The sequence below is a fragment of the Canis lupus genome, chromosome X (assembly GCF_048164855.1).
Source record: "Canis lupus baileyi chromosome X, mCanLup2.hap1, whole genome shotgun sequence".
Lineage (NCBI taxonomy): Eukaryota > Metazoa > Chordata > Mammalia > Carnivora > Canidae > Canis > Canis lupus.
This window is the reverse complement of record NC_132876.1, coordinates 43981909-44009187: the sequence shown is the minus strand read 5'-3', so window position 1 is coordinate 44009187 and position 27279 is coordinate 43981909. Positions and strand designations below refer to the sequence as shown.

The 27279-nt window shown below is 35.4% G+C and overlaps 1 protein-coding gene across 2 annotated transcripts in view; it reads left to right on the top strand.

Annotated features, from left to right (window-relative positions):
• The first annotated feature begins 1782 nt into the window (after positions 1 to 1782).
• Positions 1783 to 27279, top strand: part of RADX (RPA1 related single stranded DNA binding protein, X-linked) — an 88522-nt gene continuing 63025 nt past the window's right edge. The window contains exons 1-10 of one of the 2 annotated variants that reach the window (XM_072815187.1): positions 1783 to 2595; positions 10326 to 10468; positions 11847 to 12039; positions 19724 to 19832; positions 20021 to 20112; positions 20220 to 20342; positions 23133 to 23237; positions 24354 to 24518; positions 25800 to 25960; positions 26750 to 26928. In XM_072815187.1, the coding sequence (XP_072671288.1) occupies positions 1953 to 2595; positions 10326 to 10468; positions 11847 to 12039; positions 19724 to 19832; positions 20021 to 20112; positions 20220 to 20342; positions 23133 to 23237; positions 24354 to 24518; positions 25800 to 25960; positions 26750 to 26928 (1913 nt within the window). In that variant the 5' untranslated portion in view covers positions 1783 to 1952. Of the gene's footprint in view, positions 2596 to 10325; positions 10469 to 11846; positions 12040 to 19723; positions 19833 to 20020; positions 20113 to 20219; positions 20355 to 23132; positions 23238 to 24353; positions 24519 to 25799; positions 25961 to 26749; positions 26929 to 27279 lie in introns of both variants that reach the window. The other variant, XM_072815186.1, reaches the window with a different exon arrangement.

The window sequence follows — 27279 nt, the reverse complement described above, 5'->3', positions numbered from 1 at the left end:
ATAATGTCAGGGTTTTTCAGTCCAAGCAAATGAGAAGAAGCTTGACTAAAGGAGCCTGACTACTATTATTCCCAATGGCCTAGAACAGTGCCCGTCTCATAGTGGGGACTTCATAAATACTTAATAAGTAACAATGAAATAGAGAGTAAAAGAAGATTAGTATAATCAAAACAAGCCTATAACCATCTTTGAAAAGTATTCTTAGGACAATTACTACATTCTTTCATTTTATCACACTTCACTTTACTGCACTTCTCAAGTATTCTGTGTTTCACAAGTTTGAAGGTTCAAGACTTCAGTGGAGAAAGTAACTTCAGATGTGGTGGAAATAGCAAGAGAACTAGAATTAGAAGTAGAGCCTGAAGATGTGATAGAATTGCTGCAATCTCATGATAAAACTTTCAGGGATGGGGAGTTGCTTCTTATGGAAAGATGATGTGAAGAACGTTGAAATGACAACTAGTTTCTTGAGATGGAGTCTACTCCTGGTGAAGATGATGCGAAGAATGTTGAAATGACAACAAAGGATTTAGAATATGATATAAACTTAGTTGATAAAGCAGAAGCATGGTTTGACAGGATTGATTCCAATTTTGAAAAAAGTTCCACTGTGGGTAAAATGCTATCAAACAGCATCTCATGCTATTGAGAAATCATTTGTGAAAGGAAGAGTTAATCAAACTTCATCATTTTCTTATTTTAAGAAGTTGCCCTAGCCATCCGAACCTTCAGCATCCATTAACCTCAGCTATCAACACTGAGGCAACCAGCAAAATGATTATGACTTCCTGAAAGCCCGGATCATGATTAGCGTTTTTAGCGATACTTTTAAGGTATGTTCAATGTTCTTTTTAGATTTAATGCTATTGCACACCTAGTAGACTGCAGTGTAGTATTATCATAACTTTTGCATGCATTGGGAAACCCAAAAATGCATTAGACTTGCTTTATGGTGATATTCATATTGCAGTGGTCTGGAACCAAACCCAAGTATCTCAGAAATATGCCCGTATACTAGAACACCTGGGTACATATAACACATGGTATATTTTTAATTCGGACTAGTCTGATCAACTTCTTCACTTTACATTCTTTCCGTATATGTTCTTTATAGTTTAGAAACGCAGTTTCTGACATTCTGCATCTTAGCTGTCTGTTAAGCCAGGTATTGTATGAAACATAAGTACATTTTAAGAATTCTAACCTAAAGGCAGCTCTTTACCAAGCCGGTTCTATAATTTTCTGTTTTCATTTGCACTTAATCACTAATTCACCAACCCTCCACTCAGGGAATCACTACAGACAATTATGCTAATGCTTATAGCAATAGCAACTAACGTTTATGGAGGGCTTTCTGTGCTGGGGACTCTCCTGAAGGCTGTGCATACATTATCTAGGGTTTCTTCGTTCATACTATAAGAGACCTGTGGTATGGCATCCATGTATATTCATGAACTCAAATTTACTTTCCGTAACTGGCCCAAGGCCCAAACTCCCAAACACCTGAGCTAGGACTACTCATACCTTGCTTCCATCCTCTCTCTCTTTTCCATTGCCTCTCAGCACTCTCCTTTCTAAAAGAGCCACGGGTGCTTCTCCCCTCCCTCATCCTGCGACGTTTTGGGAACCATGGCGACCAAAGCTGTCGCCCCCCCCCCTTTCTTCCCCTGGCGACCCTGCTGGCACCAGGTGGGAGGATCTGCTACGTAACCGCGCGTGTGACTGCCTAGTAACAGTGCCTGCGAGTTGGAAGCGCGCGGAGAGAGGGGTGGGGCGAGAGAGCTGACGACGGCTCGCGGAACGTCTTTGCAGCCTCGCTTCGGAGGCGGAGCCTCGTCAGTCAGCGGGAGCAGAGTAGCGAGCATTGCCTGAGCGCGCCGTTTCGTAGTCCTCAGCCTTGGACCCGGCAGACTAGCTTTGGGTAGTGAAGAGAGTACGCAGCTACCCCCACCATGTCTGGTGAGTTAGGTCAGCCTCAGGCCGGCCCCTCACATGCTGGGCTGGATTTTCCGAATCCTGACAGAAATCGGGCTGGGGTCCCCGGAGGCGTGATCCGAAGGGCCGGGAGCCAGGGGCGCAGGTCCTGGATCCAGAAGGTTCTTGAGCAGATAACCGACTCCCCCCTGCAGTGGGTCACCCCGTCGGAGGTGGTACCTGTCGCTGTGCTGGCCGTCCAGAGGTACCTGTTAGAGGATGAGCCACGCGACACCATACCCAAACCTCCCCTTTACTGCTATGATGTGACGATTTCGGACGGGGTGTACCAGGAGAAGTGCTACCTGGACCCCAGCCTGAACTTCCTCGTATATAAAAATATCCTCAAGGTGGGCATAGAAATGAAAATTTCCAGGGTCTCGTGTCTTTACAACGAGAAAAGGTTAGGCCAGGGGATCCTGTGCATAGATAACGTCCACTGTGGGGAGGCCTTAGAGGCTATTTCTTTAGAAACTCCATTCAGAAATAGTGCGCACGAGGAGGTACCGGAGAGGCCTTTAAGAGGCGGGAAGAGTCATTACCTGGCCCTGTGGAATAACGAAGATCCGTATGGAGATATTTGGCTAACCAACAAGCAACCCGAGGAACACAATTTCAACAGTAAGTAATTGGAGGGAATTGCGGAGGGGTTAAAAAAATAGTTTTTGGGAGGTAATGACGGAGGGGTTAAAAAATTAGTTAATGGGAAGGGAAACGAGGATGCTTTGGTATTGTTTATTTCAAGCCGTGAGTGGCAATAAACAAATGCTCTTGAATGTCGAATTGGCGCTCGCTTAATGAAATTTGCACAGCCCGTGTCTTGCTTTGATTATTCTAGTGGCCATCAGGAAGTGTCTGAATACATCTCAGATTTAATCTGGTATACATACTGTGTGTGCGTTTGCCCACGGTGGAATCATCTTCTTTTCGTTCCCCTTCTAGTTGTGGAAATAGTACTTTCTGTGTTGCTTTGCGAGTGTATAGATTTGAATTCGGCATAAAAATCGTTCAAAAAAGGATGCTCCGTGATTTATTCCTTAATAATTCGCATTAATGAAACGCCATTTTTATGTCTTTGAGTGTAGCAGTTATGTAAATATTGCTTTTTTGAATGTGTGATTTTTGTGGGCAGGCTTGGAATTTTCATTTTTATGTTTCTTATTATGTATCACAGACAATACTAACCTGAGAAGTTTAATTCTCCTGTACCAGAAGTAGGAAGTTAATCTGAAAATGCCTGTTCGTCATCAGCAACTGCTGTCCAATATATTTTATCAGAGATGGAAGGGGAATGATAGTACTACAGGCATGTAAGCATGTGCAATGGGGACCAAATAAAATGCAAAGAAAATAAAAGCGAAAGTCCTAGAGGAAGAAAGATGATAATTTTCTACATTTACTGCTTTTCAGGGTTTTTTTCTCTTTTTACATTGCAGTCATAATATTAGCTCATATATAATCTTGGTATGACGTGTATCAGCAACAGGCTTGAAACTGAAAAGACAACTGGATCAAAAATATACAATTAAAGTAATATCCAGATATAGGGAAAAAATGTTGTAGAAAGGTGTGGAAAAGGTTGATTTAAATAACTTAAGTTTTAAAAGCAAGATAGCCATTTCAGGGATGAAATAATGGAATGATTTTTATCTCAAGCATGGAATAAAGCAGTACTGCATTACTACTCTTAAGTGTTCATCATTTTTATTTTTAGGATTGGATACATAAATGAAAAATTGATATCTAGAAGAATTAAGAGGGGAATAATAATTTATAAAAATATATTTCATTTTTCTGACTATGAAAGTAGTATTTATTCATTATTAAAAACATATTTTTATTACAAAAGGCAATGTCCAGGTGCTAAAAAATCCAAGCTATGTATTTAAATTATATTGTTGGCTAGCAAGAAAAAGAGCATTACAGACTGAAAAGCAAATACTTATTGAACACCTACTGTGGGCAAGATAATATTAAAAGCACTTTATTTGTGCTTTTAAAGCACATAAACATAAGAAAGTATATTGTATTAAAAAATGTAAGACCCAAATATAGTAGAATTTTGATGACAAAATCTAGAAGTAGGTATATATTGGTGTTCTTTCAGGTTTGCTGTATGTTTGAAATTTTTAATAATAAAATGTTGGGGTGGAGTGAAAGACCCCTTTACCCCCTCCTATGCTTTCAACTTTCCTCTCAAAACTCCAAACGTTCAGCAGTTTGGTGTGTATCCCTGAAAAAAAAATTCTGTGGCATGGCATGATTTGCTGTTTACGCTTATCTCAAGCATCTTTAATATACTTCTGCACATATTTCCACAGCATGGGTGTACCCATGTATCAATTTTAGGCAATTACTGGTTTTTCAGTTTAGATCCCGCACTGAACATCGTTAGGACATACACATACTTGTGGATTGTATTCAGGAATTTCTGTTAAATGGATAGATAGATCCCTAGAAGTGAAATTGCCCGGTTAAAGAGTATTTAAATTTTTTGTTTTATTGGATATTGACTAATAATCTTCTGAAAAGGTTTTACTAATTTACATTCCCATTACTCCATATCATACTGATTTTAAATTATATCTTTTGAATTTTCTGATTTCTTTGCTAATGACTATTGAGTATTTGGTATATATTGCAAATTACATTTTCACACTCTCTTTTCCCTTAACTTGGTTTATGGCCCATTATGGGCTTTCCAAAACTTTTCTCTTAAGACATGATCTGTACAATGTGTTAAAGTCTTAAAAATATAGCTTGAAATACAAAAAGAAATACACCTTAAAAATATTAAACCATCCCCCCAGTTCAAGATACAAAGCATTTTAAGCACCTCAGAAGTCTCCCTAATGCCCTCTCCTGGTCAATATCCGACTCCAAAGGCAACCAATATTGTGATCTCAAAGACAGCTTTTCAAAATGGAAGTTAGGTCATGCCATACTCCTGTCTGAATCTCACCAGTGGCTCTCCATTGCACTTAGAGACAATCCGGACCTCCTATCAGGATGCGCAAGGCCCTGTGATGTGGGCACACTTTCTTTAAATAGCCAGATAGTACATCTTTTTGCCTTTGTCAGACATGTAGCCTCCATTCACAGCTATTCAACTTGGCCAGAGTATAGCTAAAGCAGCCATAGGCAGTATGTAAATGAATAGGTTTGGCTGTTTTATAGAATTTTATTTACAAAACCTGGCAGCAAGCCAGATTTAGCTCAGGGGCTATATAGTTTGCAGACCCCTGCCCTATGGCATCCCCTTGTGTCTTTAACCCCTCTCCACCATTTGATTTCCAAAATACCGGTCCTTTTTCATCTTAAACCTCCTTGCTCTTTCCTGCCTCTAGTATGATGTTCCTGCTTTTTCCTCTTTCTGGAAAGTTCCTTCCCATCTTCAGGTTTCAACTCAAATATATAAAACATGTTAGAAAAGAGCTGTTTATGGGGGATCCATGGGTGGCTCAGCAGTTTAGCGCCTGCCTTCGGCCCAGGGCGTGATCCTGGAGCCCTGGGATCAAGTCCCACATCAGGTTCCCTGCATGGAGCTGCCTTCTCCCTCTCCCTCTGCCTGTGTCTCTGCCTCTCTCTCCTCTCCCTCTCTGTCTCTCATGAATAAATAAATAAAAATCTAAAAAGAAGAGAAAAGAGCTGCTTAAATATGTATTCCCTCCCCATTTATTTTTATTACATCACTGTGGAAATGGTCTTCATAGAATAAATAACACTCTGAAATTATTATTTATCTTGTTTTCTTTTTCCTGCCACTGATTTCTAAGATCCATGAGGGCAAGGAGTCTGTTTTTTTCACTGCTGTGGGGCATTTTTCCTATACCCAGAACAGTGTCTGCCATGTGGTAGGCATTCAATAACGGTTTATTGAATAATAAACATAAGAAATGCATAAAATAAGTTACATTAATGGATTTTCTAACATTGAACCACTTCTATATCTCTACTTGGTCATGGTTGTTATATTTACCTCTGTATATTTAAGGTGAATTTGTTCCATGGATTTTATTTTTTTAGGGGGCTTACTTTTTTTAAAAAAGATTTTATTTATTTATTCATAAGAGACACAGAGAGAGAGGCAAAGAGAAAAGCAGGCTCCATGCAGGAAACACAATGTGGGACTCGATCCCAGGACTCCGGGATCATGTGCTGCGCCAAAGGCAGACGCTCAACTGTTGAGCCACCTAGCCGTCCCTAGGGGGCTTACTATTTTAACCTGACATTGATATCAGATTAATTAATATTAGCCTAGTAGAATTAGTTGGGAAATTTGCCTGTTTTTCTGTACTTACAGACATCATTTATTCATTGAAGGTTTGGTAGAATTTATTTTTTTCTTTTTGTTTTTTTAAATTTTTATTTATTTATGATAGTCACAGAGAGAGAGAGAGAGGCAGAGACACAGGCAGAGGGAGAAGCAGGCTCCATGCACCGGGAGCCCGACGTGGGATTCGATCCTGGGTCTCCAGGATCGCGCCCTGGGCCAAAGGCAGGCACTAAACCGCTGAGCCACCCAGGGATCCCGGTTTGGTAGAATTTAACCAAAAAACTATTTGAACCTAGGGCCTTGGGCCAGGATTGGGGGTTGAGAGAATGAATCCTTTTCAATTTCTCATAGAAAAAATGATGAGGGCAGCCCTGGTAGCTCAGCGGTTTAGTGCTGCCTTCAGCCCAGGACCTGATCCTGGAGACCTGGGATCGAGTCCCACGTCAGGCTCCCTGCATGGAGCCTGCTTCTGTCTCTGCCTGTGTCTCTGCCTCTCTCTCTCTCTCTCTGGAATAAATAAAATACTTAAAAAAAAGAAAAGAAAAAGTGATAAAATCAATAACACTTCTTGAGTCCATTTTGAGAGTTGATATTTTACTAGGAAATTTCATCTCACTTAGATCTCAGATTTGTATGCAGTAATCTCTATTTTTAAATTTTAGTCTATATTTTAAAAATATTTTAGTCTTGTTTCATCCCTTTTACATTTCTAATGTTTATGTGCTTACCCTTTTTTATGGTCCGCCTTGCCAGAGGCTTATCTGCTTTATTAGTATTTAAAAAAAGACTTGGCTTTACTAATTAAGTCAATGTTGGGGAGATGTTTTCTACTTTATTAACACTATCATCTTTTTTTAAAAAAGATTGTATTTATTCACGAGAGGCAAAGAGAGGAGAGAGAGAGAGAGAGAGGCACAGAGACACAGGCAGGGGGAGAAGCAGGCCCCATGCTGGGAACCCAACGTGGGACTCCATCCCGGGTCTCCAGGATCACACCCTGGGCTGAAGGTGGCACTAAACTGCTGAGCCACACGGGCTGCCCTTTTAATTTTTTTTATTTCCTTTGTTCATTTTTTTTTTGTACTACCTTCTTGAGTTGAATGCTTAGTTCACTTAGTTCCTTGTTTCTTTCTTCCAAAAGCTTTTAAAATTCCAAAATTTCCCATGGATACTGCTTTGGCTGCTTACACCAGGTTTTGAAGTATAGAGATTTTATTTTTACTCATTTCTCATATTTTCTGATTTTAAATTTGAGTTTCTCTTTAACCCTCAAAATTTTAGAAAAAGCTTACTTATTAGATATGAAGTCTATTATAACAAGTTTTAAATTTTTTTAAAGATTTTATTTATTTATTTTGAGAGCGTGTGTGTGTGTGTGTGTGTGTGTGCACAAGTGGTGGGGTGGGAGGGGCAGAGGGAGAGGAAGAAGCAGACTCCCTGCTGAGCAGGGAATCTTGATCCCAGGACCCCAGATCACCACCTGAGTCAAAGGCAGATGCTTAATCGAGTCACCCAGGTGCCCCTATAACAAGTTTTAAATTTTTAATTAAAATATTCCATATTCTTATTTTAAAATCTATTTTTATTTGCCCATTTCTCTGAGAGGAATATTGGCTTTTCTTTATGACAGTGGTTTTGTTCATTTCTCCTTTTATTTCTAAAAGTTTATTTAAATGTTACTATAAAGTGTAGGTATCTTTCTCCATCCCTTTATTTCTATTTTGTTTTACATTTGTCATTTTAAAGAAATATATAGCTAAGATTTTCGCTTTTTGACCCACACCAATTCTTTTTAAGAGATTAATTTAATCCAATTAAATTTAAAGTTATTAATGATGTTTTTGTATCTGTTCTTACAGAAATACTTTGTTTACTATATGCCATGCTTTATTTTTTTTTACTTTTCCAAGATTCCAAGATTTAAATTCTTTTTTTCTTCTAGTGCTTTTAGAAGTTATACATTAATGTGTATTCTCCTAAAGGTTACTCTTAATGTTTTAACAAAATTATTAAGCTTTGATTTTTGTGTCAATCTCCAGAATTATTCACAATTTATAAGATCTTCCTCTTGAACAATACAAGATATTTAGGACTCTACTTGGCCACGATGCAATTTGGCATGTTGCTGTATTGGATTTGAAAGTATTTGATTAAGGATATTTGCCATCGTGAATGATTTGGATTTATAGATTTTTTTTCCCTTTGTACTACTTTTGTCATAATTTTCCAGGATTTATCTGTGTTTATAAAATGAATTGTTAGAACCTGGTGCCATTTTTGGAGGTCATTATTTGTGAGCTTTTTCACTTTCTTCCACAGTTATTGACCTATCATTCCAGTTTTCTTCAGCTCCTAAAGGCAATATTGATAATTCATATTTTCCTAGGAGATTATCAATTTCACTGATATTTTCAAACTTAGTGATATATAATCATATATAATAATATTTTTCTCTAGGTTTATAGTTGATCACATTTCAAACATCTTTTTCTGTCTTCACAGTTGCACTTGTCAGAGGTCTACCTTTTCATTAAATTTTCCAAGGAATTGTATTTAATGGTTCTATGTTTTTCTAATACATTATTTTTAGCTCTTATCTTTATTCCTTTTTGCATTCTTTGGGTTTATTCTTTTGCAGTAGTTTTCATTGTGTGGTTCAAGGACCTCTAGAAGTGTTCCCAAGACCTTTTCAAGGGATTCACATCAAAACTATTTTCATAATAATAATACTAAGACTTCATTTGCCTTTTATTACTTTAATTCCCTGAAAATATACAGTGCAGTCTTCCAGAGGCTACAGAACATCTAACACCGAATTGGACTGAATGCCAAAGAAAAATGAGTATCCACCTGTCTTCTATTAAGCTAGACACTAAAAAAAATTTATAAAAATGCAAACCAGTGCCACTCCTCTCACTAAATTTTTTATTTTGGAAATATATATATATTACATATAAGTAAAGGGACCAGTTTTCAATCGGGTAATTAGGGATAACATCACTGAGAAAGTGACCTTTGAGCAAAACTTGAAGGAGAGGAGGAGGGAAGTCACTCTGGTATCTAAGAAGACATTCCAGACAGAGGGAACAGCAAGTGCAAAGGCCCTGGTATCGGACTATGTCTGGCATGTTTGGGAAATACAGAACTTACACATATGAAACTACAGTGAGGGCAATACAGAAAAATGTAATAAAACCATTCCATAAATTAAATATGCAAGTGCTTGGTAGTGGGAAAATACTCCATGGCATTGAGGTTTTCCCACAAAATTTCTTAAGGGAGATGAATTTATTGAAGTGTCATTAACATATGGTGTTATATTGGTTTCAGGTGTACAATATAATGATTTAACTATACAATTTATTTCTCAGTGCTCATCAGAATATGTGTTCTCTTAATCCCTTTTATCTATTTTACCCATCCCTCTACCTAGGGGGAGATGAGTTTAGATCCAAGTCTTTCAGGAAGTAATCATCCAGTTTGACAAGGCAGAGGGCAGTCAAAATAGAATAGTATGTTAGTTAATATAGATATTTACCTTCGTTCCAGGCACATAGTAAGGTGTGTGTGTGAATATATATATATGTATGTGTGTGTATATATATATATATATATATATATGGTATTTTTTATTATAAGGTGTGTGTGTGAATATATATATATGTATGTGTGTATATATATATATATATATATATATATATATGGTATTTTTTTAGAGAAAAGAGAATGCACGCACATGAGAGAGTTGGGGGGACAGTAGGAAGGGAGAGAGAGAATCTTAAGCCAGTTAAGCAGGCTTCATGCCCAGCACCCCTGAGATCATGACCTGAGCTGAAATCAAGAGTTGGCTGCTTAACTGACTGAGCTACCCAGGCACCCCTACATATTAGCTATTATTATTAAGGATGGCACGTACTAATAAGTTTTGTATGTGAGAAGTATATAGACTGGCTATATACTGGTAAGAAGGATTTGCTTTGGGGATGATCTGGATACTATTTAACTATTAAAACAATTTTAAATTACCATGACATATTAAGTAGGATTTTTTTATATTCTATTTTTTTTATTCTAGATACCAAAATAATTTCCCTTTCTCACCTTGAAATGACCTGGGCTAACAGAAGGAATTTTCCTGCATTGCTTGTGAGAATCTTGCATAAATCAAAACTGCGATACTATGGAAAACCTGATAAAAAGATGATTGAGCCATACCAGGTATAAGTAATGACAAGATTCTACATGTTAATGAAATGGTTATAGATTATAGCTTACAGACTTGACTCCATATTGGGATAATTTATGTTCAAATAATATTTTATAAGTTTAATAAATTTTAAAATGTGCATAAATGCATATTTCAAGGTATTTTTCTATGTAATTTCTTATACTGTGTTGGTACCTTTTAGTTCCCTGATTCAGCTGGTCTCCTCACACTTTTTATGTATCTTCAACCTTTTCTTCTCTACTGTGTTTTCTGCACCAGCATATAGACATACTCTACTCTCTAATTTTAAAAAAAGAAAAAAATCTCCTTTGACCCCAGGACTCCTCTATTCCCTCTCTTCTCTTCTGGCAAGCTCCTTGAAGAAGTAGTCTCTACTAGATGTTTTCACTTTCTTACCTCCCATTTACTTTTCAACACAATTAGTTTGACTTTTTTTCTTCAGCTGGTCACTCACTAGAGACCCCTAGAGACCTTCTGATTGTCAAATCTAGCTGATACTTTTCTGTTATCTTGACTCTCTGTGTCATATAATGCTAATGAGAACTACCTTCTTGATTTCTGTCCTGTTTGGTTGTTTTTTTTACTTAACATTTCACCATATTTTCACATGTTATCAAGAATTATTTTAGGAGTCTTTTAAGCTTTCATTATAACAGTTATACATACTTTGAGGGAATTTGGGAAATGCAGAGAGCTATATAAATAAAGCTGATAAATAATATCACCCCAAATTCTACCAGAGCCACTATTAATATTAAAGTGTTATATTCCCTTTTTTGTATGTATATATCATGTCTACATACATTCATAGCGTATATATGCATATATCTATGTCCTATGTATGTTACATATATCACATCTGTATGTATATATGTGCATATCATATTGCATGACTATGTCATATATTAAATTATCTTACAAAATGGAAATCATATTGTATGTACAATTTTGTGGGGCTTGGGGGATTTTTTTAAAAGATATTATTCATTTATTTGAGAGAGAGAGAGCAGAGTTGGGGGAGAGAGAAAGCGGACTCCCCACTGGTCAGGGAGCCTGATGTGGGACTCATTCCCAGGACCCAGGAACCCAGGACCATGGCCTGAGCCACTTAACAGACTGAGCCACCCAGGTGTCCCTTGTACATACAATTTTGTATTACTTAACATTTCCTTAAGTATTTTCTGTTACTAAAAATCCTTCATTCATAAATTTCAATAGCTGCAGATTGTATCATAACTCATTCAGTCATTTCCCTATAGTTTTGCTTTCTCATTCTTTTTTTTTTTTGCTTTCTCATTCTTAAAATTGAAATTCCCTGTAGATAAAAGTAACAAATATGCATATGCTTTTTCACTCTTTTTTTTCTAGACATTTTTGGAAGTTGCTGACAGTTCAGGCACGGTGTCAGTGATTATGTGGAATGCCCTGTGTCCTGAGTGGTATAAAAGTTTGAGGGTTGGTTTAGTCCTTCTGCTTCAGGATTATTCTGTTAAAAAGAGTTATCCATTCAGGATGCAGCCTCTCCCTGTGGATCCGCAGATCAAACTAATTTCTACAATGGGTTAAGTATTCAATAAATGTATTGTTCTATGGCTTTTTGTTTGTATAAATTTGCAAAATACCATACCAGCCAAAGACTCTTAAAAATTGCCAAATCTGTTAGAACCTGGTAAACCTTTAAATTCCTTTATCTTTAAAAATTTTAAGCGCTCACTAAATATTGCATTTATTAAGAAGAAATAATGTGAGATATTTATTGTTGTTTAATGATGAGCTCCAACTTAGGATGTACTTATTTTTGTTTTATGTTTTGTCTTACAATACTAAATTAATGACTTTAATATACTTTTCTGTTACTATAAGATGCTATTCAAAAGGCTTTTGTTAGCATTTTATTTTGGAATAATTTCAAACTTGGGTAAAAGTTGAAAGAATAATACAAAGAACTCCCATATACCCTCTACATGGATTCAGCAGTTGTTAATATTTACCTTTACTTTATCATTTCCCACATTCTATATTTGTCCTCTGAAACATCTGAGAGTAAGTGGCAGCCATCACACATCACCCTTTACCTCAGAACACTTCAGTAATATTTCAATGTGTATTTCTTTTTAAAAATATTTTATTTATTTATTCATGAGATACACAGAGAGAGAGGGAGAGGCAGAGACATAGACAAAGGAAGAAGCAGGCTCCCTGCAGGGAGTCCCATGTGGGACTCGATCCCATGACCGCAGGATCATGACCTGAGCCAAAGGCAGACACTCAACTGCTGACCCACTCAGGCATCCCTCAGTGTGTATTTCTGAGAGCAAAAACATTCTATTCTATAATCACAGTACAGTTAACAAAATCAGGAAATTTAAAATTGACAGATTGCTGATATCTAACCTGTAGTCAATATTCAGATGCAATTGAATTCCTGCAGTTTTGAAAAGGCTTTTCCTAATTAGCATTGAAATCAAAGTTTTGACATCTTGGTATCATCCTAAGTAGTTTGGGGGCATTAAAATTATTAAGTGATTGCTTTCAGATGTGACCATTTTTTGCCTCTCCATTTTGCAAAATTGCAGATCATACCACTCAACAAGTTTAAGTATTGTTTTGGGCTCATACAGTTTTTTTTACTAGACCTGTATTTCTATGTATTCTAAATTCTCTACTAATAAATTAAGCTTAATTACTTGGACAATATGCAAATAACATAGCCTTTGTCAACTGTTTTCTTAAATATATGTTGATTTAGGAAAAGCTCATGTGACTCTTTATTAAAACCTTAAAGATTTGGTGGACATCAGTCATGTCTTGCTGGATGAACAAGTTATGACCTAGTAGTTTGGTACAATTAGTCCACTATCTCATTGCTATTTATTATAGAAAGATGAGAAATTAAGCTGATAACTGATGTTGGGACTTACTTGAGAAAATACAGTAAAAACTGGCAAAAAATAAGCTAATTTGCAACATGTATCATTACGTCTGTCAATTTGTAAATTCTTTCCACAACCAAGCATATCTAGGTGAAAAATTAATAAAAATTGAGACATTTGTCAATAACAGATAAGGTAGGTAAATTTATTGATGCCACATAATAAATCACTGGCATAGTACGAAGTCAAACCTAGTTCTTCTGATATCGAACCTAGCGTTCTTTTCATGAGGTACACTGTTTTCCTGGTGTAAAGAGAATTAATTTAAATCACAATTTTACATGGCTGTGGATAAATCTAGAAATATGTCTGGTACTAATAGCTGTTTCTAAACCTTAAAAACATGGAAAGTAGAACAATAGACAGCATGTAGTCAATAGATAAACAACTACTAAAACTTAACACAAATTGAATCAAGCAGTATGCTACCTCTGCTATATAGAACTACAGTGCCAGATTTTCATAATAGAAACTCTCCTTAAGATATGAGAGGCTGTCTGTACTTTCAGGAAAATAATTGCAAATACAGAATTTTTTTTATTTTTTTAAAGATTATTTATTTATTTATTTATTTATTCATTCATTCATGATAGACACAGAGAGAGGGGCAGAGACACAGGAGGAGGGAGAAGCAGGCTCCATGCCGGGAGCCTAACACAGGACTCGATCCCGGGACTCCTGGATCATGCCTTGGACCAAAGGCAGGCGCTAAACCGCTGAGCCACCCAGGGATCCCCAGAAATTATTTTTTAAAATGAGAGGCTTTGATGAGAATATACTGAAAATGTTTCTGTTAGTCTTTAAAACAGTTTTACTTTTTATCAGTGTTAGCATCAGTCCACCCCATACCATTTTGATTAGTAAGAGGATTTTTTCTCTTTATCAAGGGACATAGAGCTATTTCTACAAAGGCAATGTAATACCTGTCATAAATACACAGCTCTGCCTTTACAGAGTGAAAGCAAACAGAGATAATATGTAAAGAATGGGCATGGCTGTGTTATAGTAGAACTTTACTTACAAAAACAAGCAACCATCTGCAGGCTATAGTTTGCTGAGCCTACACATATATTGCAGATCTCAACCCTGGCTGGACATCAGTATCACTTGGGGAGCCTGAAAGAACCATAGGCATACAAGGTTCAGAGATACTGATTTAATTACTCTGAGGAGGGAACCAAGACATTGGTGCATCTTTAAAACTCCTCAGGTGATTCTAATGTACAGCTAGAATTGAGAACTGCTCATTTATGACCTTTATTTTTTTTTCATTTATGACCTTTAAAAAGCTCAGATGGATTAATGATCTTTTGGAGAGAAACGAAGACAGTTTTGTAAACCATGCTAGACACAGGAGTTACAAAGTAATACAGAGTTCTACCCTTAAAAAACTGGTCTAACAGAGTAATATATTACACTGTCTGTTAACTAACCAGAATTTAAATAAAAACTTGAAAAAATTAGTTTAATGGTACAGATCAGTAAAATCAATGGATTATAATAAAATAAAAATTAATGACAGTAAACATTAAGAAGATATGATGAACATAAGGGGAGAGAAAATAAAAATGCAGTTGACGAAAAAAATGAATGGTCAGGAGGGTGGGAGAATGGGTTGGGTAGGAGAAAATGTGAGTGGGGGTTACAATAACAGGGTAGTTTAAATGTTATGAATAGGATAAATGAGAAATGAGTATATATTGGGGGCCAGGGTTGGTCAGTAGGGGAAGAAACGTTTGTGGTACCATCACTGCCTTCTAGGTGTTCATGTTGAAAGACAAACTATTAGAGTAATTGATCTTTATTTATTTTTTCATATTTATATGTGTAGTTCCCAGTTATAGACACAAAGACACGTAATTTTTTTGAAGACCAAATAAATGGAAGCCTATAAAGGTGAAATTTCTCTTGTATGTCCTATGTTTATAGGACATATTTGCTGGTAATACATGATTTTTATGTTGCCATTTTGCATATCATTCTGTACTACCTTTTATTGAATAGTATTCAACTAGCATACGCAAATAAACATTTTTAAATCTTGAGATTTTTCAGACTGTATTGTATAATACCTATTGAGATAGTAGCATAAAGTGTTTGGGGTTTTGGTGGGAAGGAGCTATTTATTTCATTCAAAATCCTAGCATTTTGGAGATGGAAGGGAATTTAAATATAATCAAGTGACTATGTGAAAGTGTTCTGTGAAATGCAAGCTATTTTGTAGGTGCAAGGTAATATCATGGAATATAAACTTTCCTCACTTGTATATGAAAAGGCTGAAACTCATAAAAGTAAAGTGAATTTTCTAGTCACATGGCTGCTAATAGGAAGGATGAGAAATCAGGTACGTCATCTTGTTTTGTTAGAGAGAGCACACTCTCATGTTGAGAAGTGTGGGGAGGAGCAGAGGGAAGGGAAAGAGAGAATTCCCAGCAGGCTCCATGCCCAGAGCAGAGCCTGATGCATGACTTGATCCCAGGACCCTAAGATCATGACCCAAGCCAAAATCAAGAGCTGGACACCCAACCGACTGAACCACCCAGGCGCCCTATCATCATCCTGTTTTAATCTTTGTTTGTTAAACATCAAGTTCTTAGAAAATATTACCTACGGCATAAAAGAAAATGGAAAGCCAAGAAAGCGGGATGCCTGGGTGGCTCAGTAGTTTAGCTCCTGCCTTTGGCCCAGGGTGTGATCCCGGAGTCCTGGAATCGAGTCCTGTATCAGGCTCCCTGCATGGAGCCTGCTTCTCCCTCTGCCTATGTCTCTGCCTCTCTCTGTGTATGTCTCTCGTGAATAAATAAATAAAATCTTAAAAAAGAGAGAGAAATCCCAGATAGCTCTATAACTACTAAAGAAATTGAATCAAAGGTTTAAAATCTTTTCACCAAGGAAATACCAGGTATATATCATTTTATGAGGCAAATTCTACCAAAAATTCAAGGAATATATCATTCTAAAACTATTCCAGAGAATAAACTAAGAGGGCATACTTTCCGACTTACTCTTTGCTACCAATATAACCTTCACAATCAAAACCAAAGAGGGCAGCCTGGGTGACTCAGTGATTTAGTGCCTGCCTTCAGCCCAGGGCGTGATCCTGGAGACTCGGGATCAAGTCCCACATTGGGCTCCCTGCATGGAGCCTGCTTCTCCCTCTGCCTGTGTCTCTGCCTCTCTCTCTCTCTCTCTCTCTCTCTCTCTCGAATAAATAAATAAAATCTCCAAAAAAAACAAGAATAGTATGAAAGGGAAAAATTAAAGGCTAGCTTCAGCTGTGAAAATATATACAGATATTCTAAATAGAATAGCAAATTGAATTCAGTTATATGTAAAAAATGATCACATACAATGACTAAATTGCATGGTCTCCAGCAATGCAAATTTGATTTTACATATGAAAAGCTATAATGTCACTCATTACATTAACAGATTAAAGAAGAAAATGGTCATCCTAATAGAGGCAAAAGAGGCATTTACTGAAATTTTACATCCATTCATAAATTTAAAAAAGAAAATAGCAAGAGAAGGAATGTTCCTTAACCTGATAAAGGGTGTTAACAAAACAAAACAACAAACATCTCTAAGGAAAATTCAGTAACATTTTTTAAGATGGAGAACATGGATATCTCCTATTCCTATTTTTATTTAATGTTATACTAACTGCTCTAGCCAGTGTGAGAACAAAATGCATTAAAATCATAAGGACTTTATTTTTTAAGATTTTATTTATTTATTTTAGAAAGAGAACACACAAGGAGAGGGGAGAGGGGGAGTATCCCAAGTAGACTCTGTATTAAGGGCAGAGCCCAACATGGGGCTCAATCTCATGACGCTGAGATGATGACTTGAGCCGAAAGCAAGAGTCAGACACTTAACTGACTGAGCCACCCAAATGCCCCCAAATCATAAGGATTTTAAAGAAAAACACAAAGCTGTAATTCACAAATTAGATTTTCTACAAAGAAAATCAAAATAATACAAATTAAAAATAATAAGACATTGGTACAGCTAGCTATAAGACCAATATACAAAAGTAAATAGATTTTGTATACTGCAGTAACAGAAATTATGATTTTATTTTATTTATTTTTTTTCAGAAATTATGATTTTAAAAATGTAACTTACCTGTCAATAACTATAAGTTATCTAGAAATAAATCTAATAGAAAATATGTAAGACCTGTTTGGAGAAGATTATAATACTTTATTGAAAGACATTTCAGAATCTCTAAATAAGTGGAGAAATATCCTATGTTCCCAGGTAGGAAGTTAGTCTCAATTTTATAAGTATGTCAAGTACTCCTAAACTGATCTGCAGATTCAGTGCTATTCTGTAAGATTTTTTTTCTGGAGCCGACAAACTGATTCTAAAATTTATATGGAGACACATAATTATTAAGAATAGTCCAGACAATTCTGAAGAAAAATAATAGGGGGTTGCAGAGGGAGTGAAGACTTTGTCCTACAAATGTCATGGGTTAGTTTTTTAAGATTTTTTTAAATTTCCTGATTCATGAGAGAGAGAGGCAGAGACAGGCAGAGGGAGAAGCAGGCTCCCTGTGGGGAGCCCAGTGTGGGACTCGATCCCAGGACCCTGGGATCACAACCTGAGCCAAAGGGAGACGCTCAACCACTGAGCCACCTAGGTGCCTCTGTCATGAGTTATTGCAAAGAATTTATGGCCATGTATTATTGGTATAGGAATAGACAAACTGACCAGCAAATCACAGTACAGTCAAGAAATAACCCTAAACACAAAATTTTGATATGACAGATGTGCTATACAGATCATCAAGGAAGGAAGAACTATTTGGTAAATAGTATTGGAACAAATAAGCATATATTTGAGAAAAAAATGACATCATATCTCTATCTCGTACCGTATAAAGAGTCAATTCCAGATATAGCAAATGTAAAAGGCAAAACTTTTAGAAGAACTTATAAGAAATATGCATTTGACCTTGGGATAAGGAAGGATTTCTTGATAGGACACAGGAAATATCATTTATAAATGAATGACTAATAAACCCAACTACATTGAAATTCATCAAAAGACACTGTAAAAAAGAATGAAAAGCAATTGACACATGAGTGTATATATTTACAATAATCAACAAAGTATTAGTATCTAGTATATATAAAAATTCCTTCAAATAAAAAGTCCAATAGAAAAGTGGGCAAAAGACACAGCATGTATTTCACAAAAGAAGATGCATGAAAAAAAGAAGATGCATGAGAGGCGGCTCGGTGGTGCAGTTGGTTAAGCGTCCAACTCTTGATTTTGGCCCAGGGCATGGTCTCAGGGTCATGAGATCAAGCCCTGCTTTGGGCTCCATGCTTAGTGCAGAGTCATCTTAAGACTCCCTCTCCCACTGCTCCCTTCCCTCCCCCACTCTAACATAAATAAAACAAATCTTTAAAAATAAAAAAAAATTAAAAGAGGGTGCATGAATGAATCGTGAGTATATGAAATGCCATTCAACATAATTAGTAATAAAGGTAGTACAAAATAAGACCACAACATACTGTCATTTTGTGTCACTAAATTGACAAAAACTAACTTTGATAGTAGCAAAATTTGGAGAGAATGCTGATCAATGGGAATTCTTACACATTACTGGTAGAACTATAAATAGGTTAATTACTTGAAAGTAGTTTGGAATTAGCCTGTAGAGTGGCACTTTTGCACGTTTTACAATCCAGGGTTTCCCTCTGTATAATACCCTAGAAAATGAATGCCTGTGTGCACAAGGAGACATGTACAAAAAAGTTCATAGTGACACTTTTTGTAACAGCAAAAACAGGAAATAATCCAGATGTCCATCAATGCGATAGTGGGTAAACAGAATTGTAATATATCAACACCCTGGAACATTATTCAGCAATGATAACAAGAAAAAAAAGCACTACATGCAGCTACATGGAGAAATTTTAGGATCATAATGTTAAGTGAAAAAAGTAGCCCTAGAATACTGAATATGGTATGAGTTCATCCATATAAAGTTAAAAAACAAAACCAAACAGTATTTTGTTTGGACAAAAACATATAAATGATAAAAACCTTTCTTTTAATTAAGAAAATGATAAAATACAAAATCTAAGAACCGTCTAACCTTTGGTGGAGAGATGATAAGTAGATACATTAATGTAGGAATAAGTAGAAGAAAGCTACTGATAATAGTCTGGTTCTTAGAGTTAGTGGTGGGTTCAAAAAAGTTCAGTTTAATATTTTGCCATGTAATTTGTACCCATGTATATTATTTTATCTGTATTAAATGTCATATATTAAAGTAATATATTTGTTTTTCAGAAATCTGCCTGAATCTTCGAGATCCTCCAACTAACATAATTATCATTCCAGAGAAGCAGGTGAAACCTGAATGGAGATTGCCAAAATTAAATCACCGCTTTATCACAAGGTAGAATGCTCATGTAAAATACCTTAAACATTCATTTTTAACATTAGCCACCAAAATGGTATTATTATTGCTCAAAATCTACCCCAATTATGCTGTATCAATTATATAAAGATATATTTTCACAGCCATAATTTTAGAATGTTTTTTCACTGTTTAAAGATACAATTTAACAATTTTGCTTTTTTTAGGTCAGAACTGGATGATATGCCAGAAAATCATATCTGTGATGTTATTGGCATTTTAGTTTTTGTAGGAAGGGTCCAGCGGTCAAAAAAGAAAGGTAAGCTTTTAAAATAGAAAGCCATAAAATATATTTCAGTGAATAGTCCTGCGTTCATTTATGCATAAGTATTTACTTTCATTTATTCTAATATCCTACCCATATAGAAAACCGTGAAGATTTTTGGTCGTATCGCTGGATTCACATTGCTGATGGCACTTCAGAACAACCATTTATAGTAGAGCTGTTTTCTACATCTCAGCCAGAAATCTTTGAAAATATTTACCCAAGTACTCAATCCAGTATTTGCGATTTTTTTTTACTTTTGGAAGGGGAGGGGGTGCATGAACTTAAAATGTTACAGTGTACTGACTTACAGAGTGGCATGATACTGAATCAGCAAATTTAAGCGGTATGATAGCATGTTTACATTTTTTCTGTAATAATATTGTATTTGGTATTACAGCTATCACCACCTCTGGTTGTCTATTCAGAATTAATTTGGGATTGAAACTAGTTTTTCAGAAAACAGATGCTCTTATCAATTCTCATTATTAGCATTTCAGGCATCAAACCTTAACATTCAGTGAAACTAAAACATAGGCAGTCAGTTCCCTTTGTATCCATTTCAAAATTGACTAAGTAGACTGCAAAAAAGGATAATGAAAACTTTACTAATGTAGAATTGATTGGTAGAGGATTGACAGACTGTGTAACTAAATAATGACAGTGATAGTATGATTTCATTTGAGTATTGAATCAATATTACATTGGTGATGTTCAACCAGCTGGGCAATATTTTAGTTACTTTGTAATTGACCTCCCCCCCTTGCATTTATTCAGACATAGAGGCATTTTCTTCCACTAATTTTATTCATTTGAAAACCTTTAAAAAAAGAAAAGAAAAGAAAACCTTTAGGTCTGCCTTACTATATATTTTATACAAGTTAGTCTTCAGATCTATTATGATAAGAAAAAAGTATATTTAATTCTTTTTAACAACTTCAGTGAATTTTTCCTTATATCAACTTGTAGCATAAAACTATTATAGCTTAGTGTGCTATTTTACTATTTTTCAAATGATTATATGAATAAAATACTGATATTTAAATGTTTGCCAACATTGGGAATACTCCCAATCTTGACCATATGTAATTTTTAAAATCAGCAACAAGGTAAAAATTGTAGAACATCAGGATACTTACAGACCATGTAAAGAGCTGTTGTGCCACCCCTTTATTAGTTATTGCAAAACAGCATTCCACACCATTCAGATATCACCTTATTAGACTGTATCGTCTGCTTGTGAGATTAAAATTTTATAATATATCTGAACGGAAGTAAACCTCACCCAACTATTGAGGGAGAGGGCAGAAAGAGTTTTGCCCCAAACCACGGCATGGGCTTCCAAGGCGAGTGGGGCTATGATTTTTCATGTAACTTCTCTCAGAGCATAAATGATTGATAGTGATGACTTTTGATGATAATTCCATTACTTCGTTTTAGGTGGGTTTTACGGCCAAGGCCGTCTCTCTTTGTAGCCACTTCAAACAACAAGCTGACACAAGTTTTAGATAATTTTTTCACAGAGACATTGCCAAGTATACATGTTCTGTTTCTTCGGACAATGTGAAATACATCTTTCAAAGAAAGATTTATACGGACCCTGGTGAGATTTATTCTAGTATAGTAGTTGACAGCAGTCACAATTTATGTTCATATTTTGGCCAAAGTGAAAAAATTATCAAATGAATAGTGAGTATTAAGGGGGCTTCAGGCCTATGAATGGGAACATGACCAAGTGTCTTCTGGGATAATATCAGAATCCTTTGGTAGTAGGGTATCTTTTTTACTTTTGATTAAGGAAAGTGAAAAACTAAGAACTAATATTGAGTGTTTATTATTTATCAGATATTCATAAACGTTATGTCATTTTGTACTCCTAGTTGCCTTCTTAAAAGTTGATGTTTTTACAGATTTACAGGTGAGGAAACAAAGATCCAGAGGAGTTAAGTAATTTCTTGGATGTCAAACAGCTAGAAGGTGTCAGGTCGGAATGTCTGATTTTTAACAGTCATGAAATGAGAATTAGAAGTTTCTTTAATATTCCTTATCAACGTCTTCAACCATGAATAATGACATATTTGTACAGTTTTTGAAATAAAGGAATGGTAATGTAAATTAAGAATTATCCTTAGTCATTTCAACGGATTTCCTTTATTTTTGTTGCTATAAAATAAAGAATTAGGAAATGTTAGATATAGTAAGTGAATGTATACTTATTATCATACTCTAGGGAAATATTTATCTCAAATGAGAACTTACCATTATTGTGAGATTACAAGTATTTACATTTATTCCTTCATTTCCTAGTTCAAAAGACCATAACTGTTTTGGCATGTCAATGAGTTAAAATTTAAAGACTGTTGTTGGCTTAATGAAACTTTACCTAACTAATTGATAGATGGTTGAAAACAGTTCAACCAGGTGAATAGAAAAGAAAGAGTTGTATAAGCCCTGTCATGGATCCTTAAAGTCCAATTAAGATAAACACATGTAAAAGCAAATTCAACTTAATAGTGTATACTTCTATCTGGTGGGAGTCAGAGTAATTCAGTGATCAGTGTTAGATTGGGTTAATCAATAAAAACATCCTGGAGAAACTAAGCTTTTATTCTCTGTAGGAAATGTCTGTTCACACTCAGCTGTATGCCTGATTAGAAAGACTTGCAGTCTTCAACTGTACAGCAGGCAGTAACTTCAGTTAGGTGCAGCGATTGTACTTTCTGAAGGAAAAGTGAGTGTTAGATCCTTTATCTAAAGGAAAAGCTAGGTGTTGGATCCTTGTTTCTCCAAGTGTGGTCAAAGGATTGGCAAACTAGTACCATCTAAGGCTTATTAAGAAGTAAAGGATCTCAGGCCCCATTCTCTAACTACTGAATCTGTATTTGCACTTTAACAATTGTCCCAGGTGAGTTCTATGTTCATTAAACTTTGAGAAGCACTGTGTTTGATCTTGATCTTGGTATGCCCTCTTCAAATGGCAGAAGTTCTTTCATAACGGTTTTCATTTTCTACAGTGACATATTTCGTGTGTACACAGTTGAAAGTTGTCAGGAATGATGCTCAAGTACCTAAACTACTTTACCTGACCACTACAAATGAGAGTCGAGTGTTTATTACTGGTGAGCCATTTCTTTGAATATACTTTATTGGAGATGTAATATATTTTCTATTCATTAAATTACCTTTTGCATTACAACATTCAACCACAAGATAGCTTTATTATGACCTCCTTCATTGCTATAAGAATGTTTGAACAAAGAATATTTAGCCTATGAAATGTATTGCTTCTAGATTATTTATGACCAAAGCAATGATTTTGTGACTCAATGGAGAATTGCATTGATGTCCTTTGGTTAACTTTAATTCCTACGTGATGTAAGGTAATAATCATAAATTACTTTGATAGATTGAAGACTTTAGGTCCTATATCACAATATGGATATGATTAACAATATTTTTAAATACTAACTAAAAATGTGCATCAGATTTTGGTTCCTGATCTCAATATTTTACTTATATAGTAAGAAGAGCCTCATTAGTTATCTACAAGCACATTATTTTTCTCTGTTCTTTCTGGTAACGGGGTCAAAACAATGAAGATAAAAGTTTGCAGATGAATGAAGAAAGGGTGTGGAGTGGTATATCCACTTAAATACTACCATGTTGATAATCAAGAAATTTGTCAATAGAAGAGTCCTAGGAAGGATGTAACACACATCTTGGTCAATACTTCGTTTTATAAATACTAACAATATCAGATGTAAATGGCACTGTTAAATATGTTTTAAGAACATGGATTTAAATGCTGAGCTGTATTATAGGCGATTCAGTTCAAACATGATGCCATACCTTTAGGTTAATACATGATTTAAAAATCAATTTTGCAAGAAGATACCAACCATTTTGATAGAAAACTCCAGAAGATTAATTTTCTTTTCATTTTTACCTTTCAGTATCCTGTAGACAGCTACAGTTTAGCCCACTTAAACTCTAATATGTCTGATTTCCTTCTCGACATAGGATTGGTTTACTGTCTTTGATAATTTTTGTATATACATTAAATGTAATCTGTCACACAGTGAATAAATGAACTTCTTTTCTTGGTGACATAGGAGGCTATTTTGATATTAAACTGTTTCTATACAAAAAAATCCATACAGTTTATTACAGTGAGTTCTCTCTCTCTCTCTCTCTCTCTCTCTCTCTCTCTTTGGTTTTACTCTTTTTGCAAAAAGGTCATAGAGGCCAGCCATATACCAACGACACCAAGGTAAAAAACTTTATTCATTGGATTAAAACAAGGACCGATTCTGAGGAAGTGAAGAACACTGTTATTGGTGGATATTACCCCTATCCACCAGTGCCAGAGACATTTTCGAAGTATAGTAGTTCTGTCAAAGGTACTAATGTAATTACTAGTTATGTATGATATGTTTATGTACTGTATGGGTGATATATATCATGAGCTAACGTGTAGCAACACTCACCGATAAAAACTTTGTCTTTATAAAGATCTAAAATTACGTGTCATGCCTCCTAAATGTTAGTATTTGGATTTTGTTAGACTAGAAGAAGGGAGAACATAGATGATCACTAACTGGACATCATATCTTGATCTGATGTTACTGAGATTAAATCTGACATTAGTAGATCCCAACTCCTATGACATTACATTCAGAGACTAAAGATATCAAGGAGGTACTGGGTCATTTGAAATCAAGATACTGACACTATATTATGCTACTCTTGTGGGATTATATATATTGGATATTACACAATTGAGCGCTACCTTTAAATATAAATGACACCAAAATAAATGAGATGTAGAATAAGTACTGATGTGAGGCCTAACATTAACTTATTTTAGAATTAAGATATGATGGTTGAAGAATTTAATATAAGTATATTCTTTTTTTAAAAAAAAAAAGCTGTGGGTTAATTGCATGGTTTTGGGGTAAAAACCAGAAACTTTGAAACACTGACCTACCACCATCTAAATATTGGCATCTTCTTGTACTTCATAATACCAGCAATATGTAGTATGTGGTCATATATATTAAAATATGTGTTTCTGTGCAGTGGCTAAGCAACACTTTATAGTTTGAAATATGATGTGTAAATTACAGGTGACCCTTGAACAACACAGCTTTGAACTATATGTTTCAATAAATATATATAGGGTACTGTAAATATATTTTCTTATGATTTTCTTAACGTTTTCTTTTCTCGAGATTAGTGTAAGAATATAGGATATAATATATATACGTAATATGTGGTAATCAACTGTTTATATTGTCCATAATGCTTCTGATCAATGGTAGGCTATTAGTAAAGTTCTTGGGGAGTCAAAAGTCATACATGGATTTCCGACTGCAAGGGGTTTGTTGCCCCTAACCCCCCTGTTGTTCAGCGGTCAACTGTACATCCAATATGCAAAATTTCTGTTTCAATTTAAGACTCCAGACTAGAGGACTGTAGCCTAACTTAACTGATAAATATATTCTGCCTATTTTACAAAAACGACAAGGGGATGATGCCAAGCATAAACCTAAGTTTCACAAATTCAAGTTATGTAGCAAGCTTATGATTTCATGTTGTGAAATGACATTGCAAATCTAATTCTTATTTTTATCATTTCAGTTCTTAAAACTTACAATTTCCCTGGAATTATTCTTTTGCAGTTGAGTCGCTCTTGACAGCTATAAGTGAAGTGAGGAAGGAGATTGAAGACTTGCAGTATAGGGAACAAAAGCGCATTGCCATTCAGGGGATAATTACTGTTATAAAGTATATCCCCCATGCCAGTGCAAGTGAAAATGCCTCAACATCAGAAACACTTCGGGTATGGTGCCAGAGAATTAATAATATATCTCTGAATGCACTGTGATCATAATTACAATTGATACCTTGTACATGTTATTCAGAACTCATTTGTATTGCCGCTTAATGGTGAAAACCTCAGAGGAAAAAAAGATTTATGTTTTTCATTTGTTTCCTTTTTCTGTCATTTATTTTGAAGCAGGCTGGGCTGAAGGTCACAGCCTCTGATATTCCCCAAGGCTTTCAAAATTTGGTGTCTTGTTTTTGCTTTCTGCATAATTTGAGCCTGTTGTGATTTTTTTACTTACATACCCAGGTGGTATATATGTTTATATTTTCTCCATTCCTTTTCTCCAGGCCAGAACTATACGAACACTTCTGACAGTGTGGTAGTTTCACCTAGATTTTTTAAGATGTAGCAATGACTCTTGGAGGATAAAAGCTCTCATAGAAAAGACCACTACTGGAATCTAGGCACAATCAAGACAAATTTTTTTTTCGTGCATTTTTCCTTTGAAAAAATTATTTCTAAGATTTCTGTTCATATGAAAATAAGCATGTAATCCAACTTTTCAGTTCTACTAGTATAAGAAGGACTTTCGTTTATCTCCCTTAAAAATATTTTAATACCAGATGCATTAGTATAAATATAATTCTATCTATAAATCAGCTTTAAAAAGCACTTTTATGATTGCAAAAATGTTATAACTCTTAAGATTATGAAAAATGGATAAACTAAAATTATAGTCTTTTAAGAAAAATAATTTTTGTGCATTTGTTTAAAATGTCTTCTCTAAATTTTTGGTTTTAGAGCACTAACCAACCCTCAACATCCCAAGCAGCTAGAAGAGAAAATCAAAGTCAGGAAAGAGATAATAACAAACGGCATCAAGATGATGATCCTGTGAGCTCTCAGTGTTTTCAAACTACCTATACAAGTTTGAGCCCTACCAAGAAGAAAAGAATTCTGCAAGGGCCATATGCCAAACTGTAAGTCATTTGTATTAAGTATACACATAGCATATTAATCGTTTTCTTTCTATCCTGTAAAAATGACCAATTCTACTAGAAGCAGTATTAGTTTTCTATGCTGCTAAATTCCAAGATCAGAGTATTGGCACAGCGGGTTCCTTCTGAGAACTACGAGGCAGAATCCCTTCCATGCCTCTCCCCTAGCTTCTTGTGGTTTGTGGCAATCTTTGGCATTCCTTGTCTTCTAGAAGCATCATTTCAATCTCTGCCTTAATATTCACATGACATTTTCTCTTTATGCATACCTGTGTTCAAATTTTCCCTTCCTATGAGGACAGCAGCCATATTAAGTTAGGGACCTACTCTGGA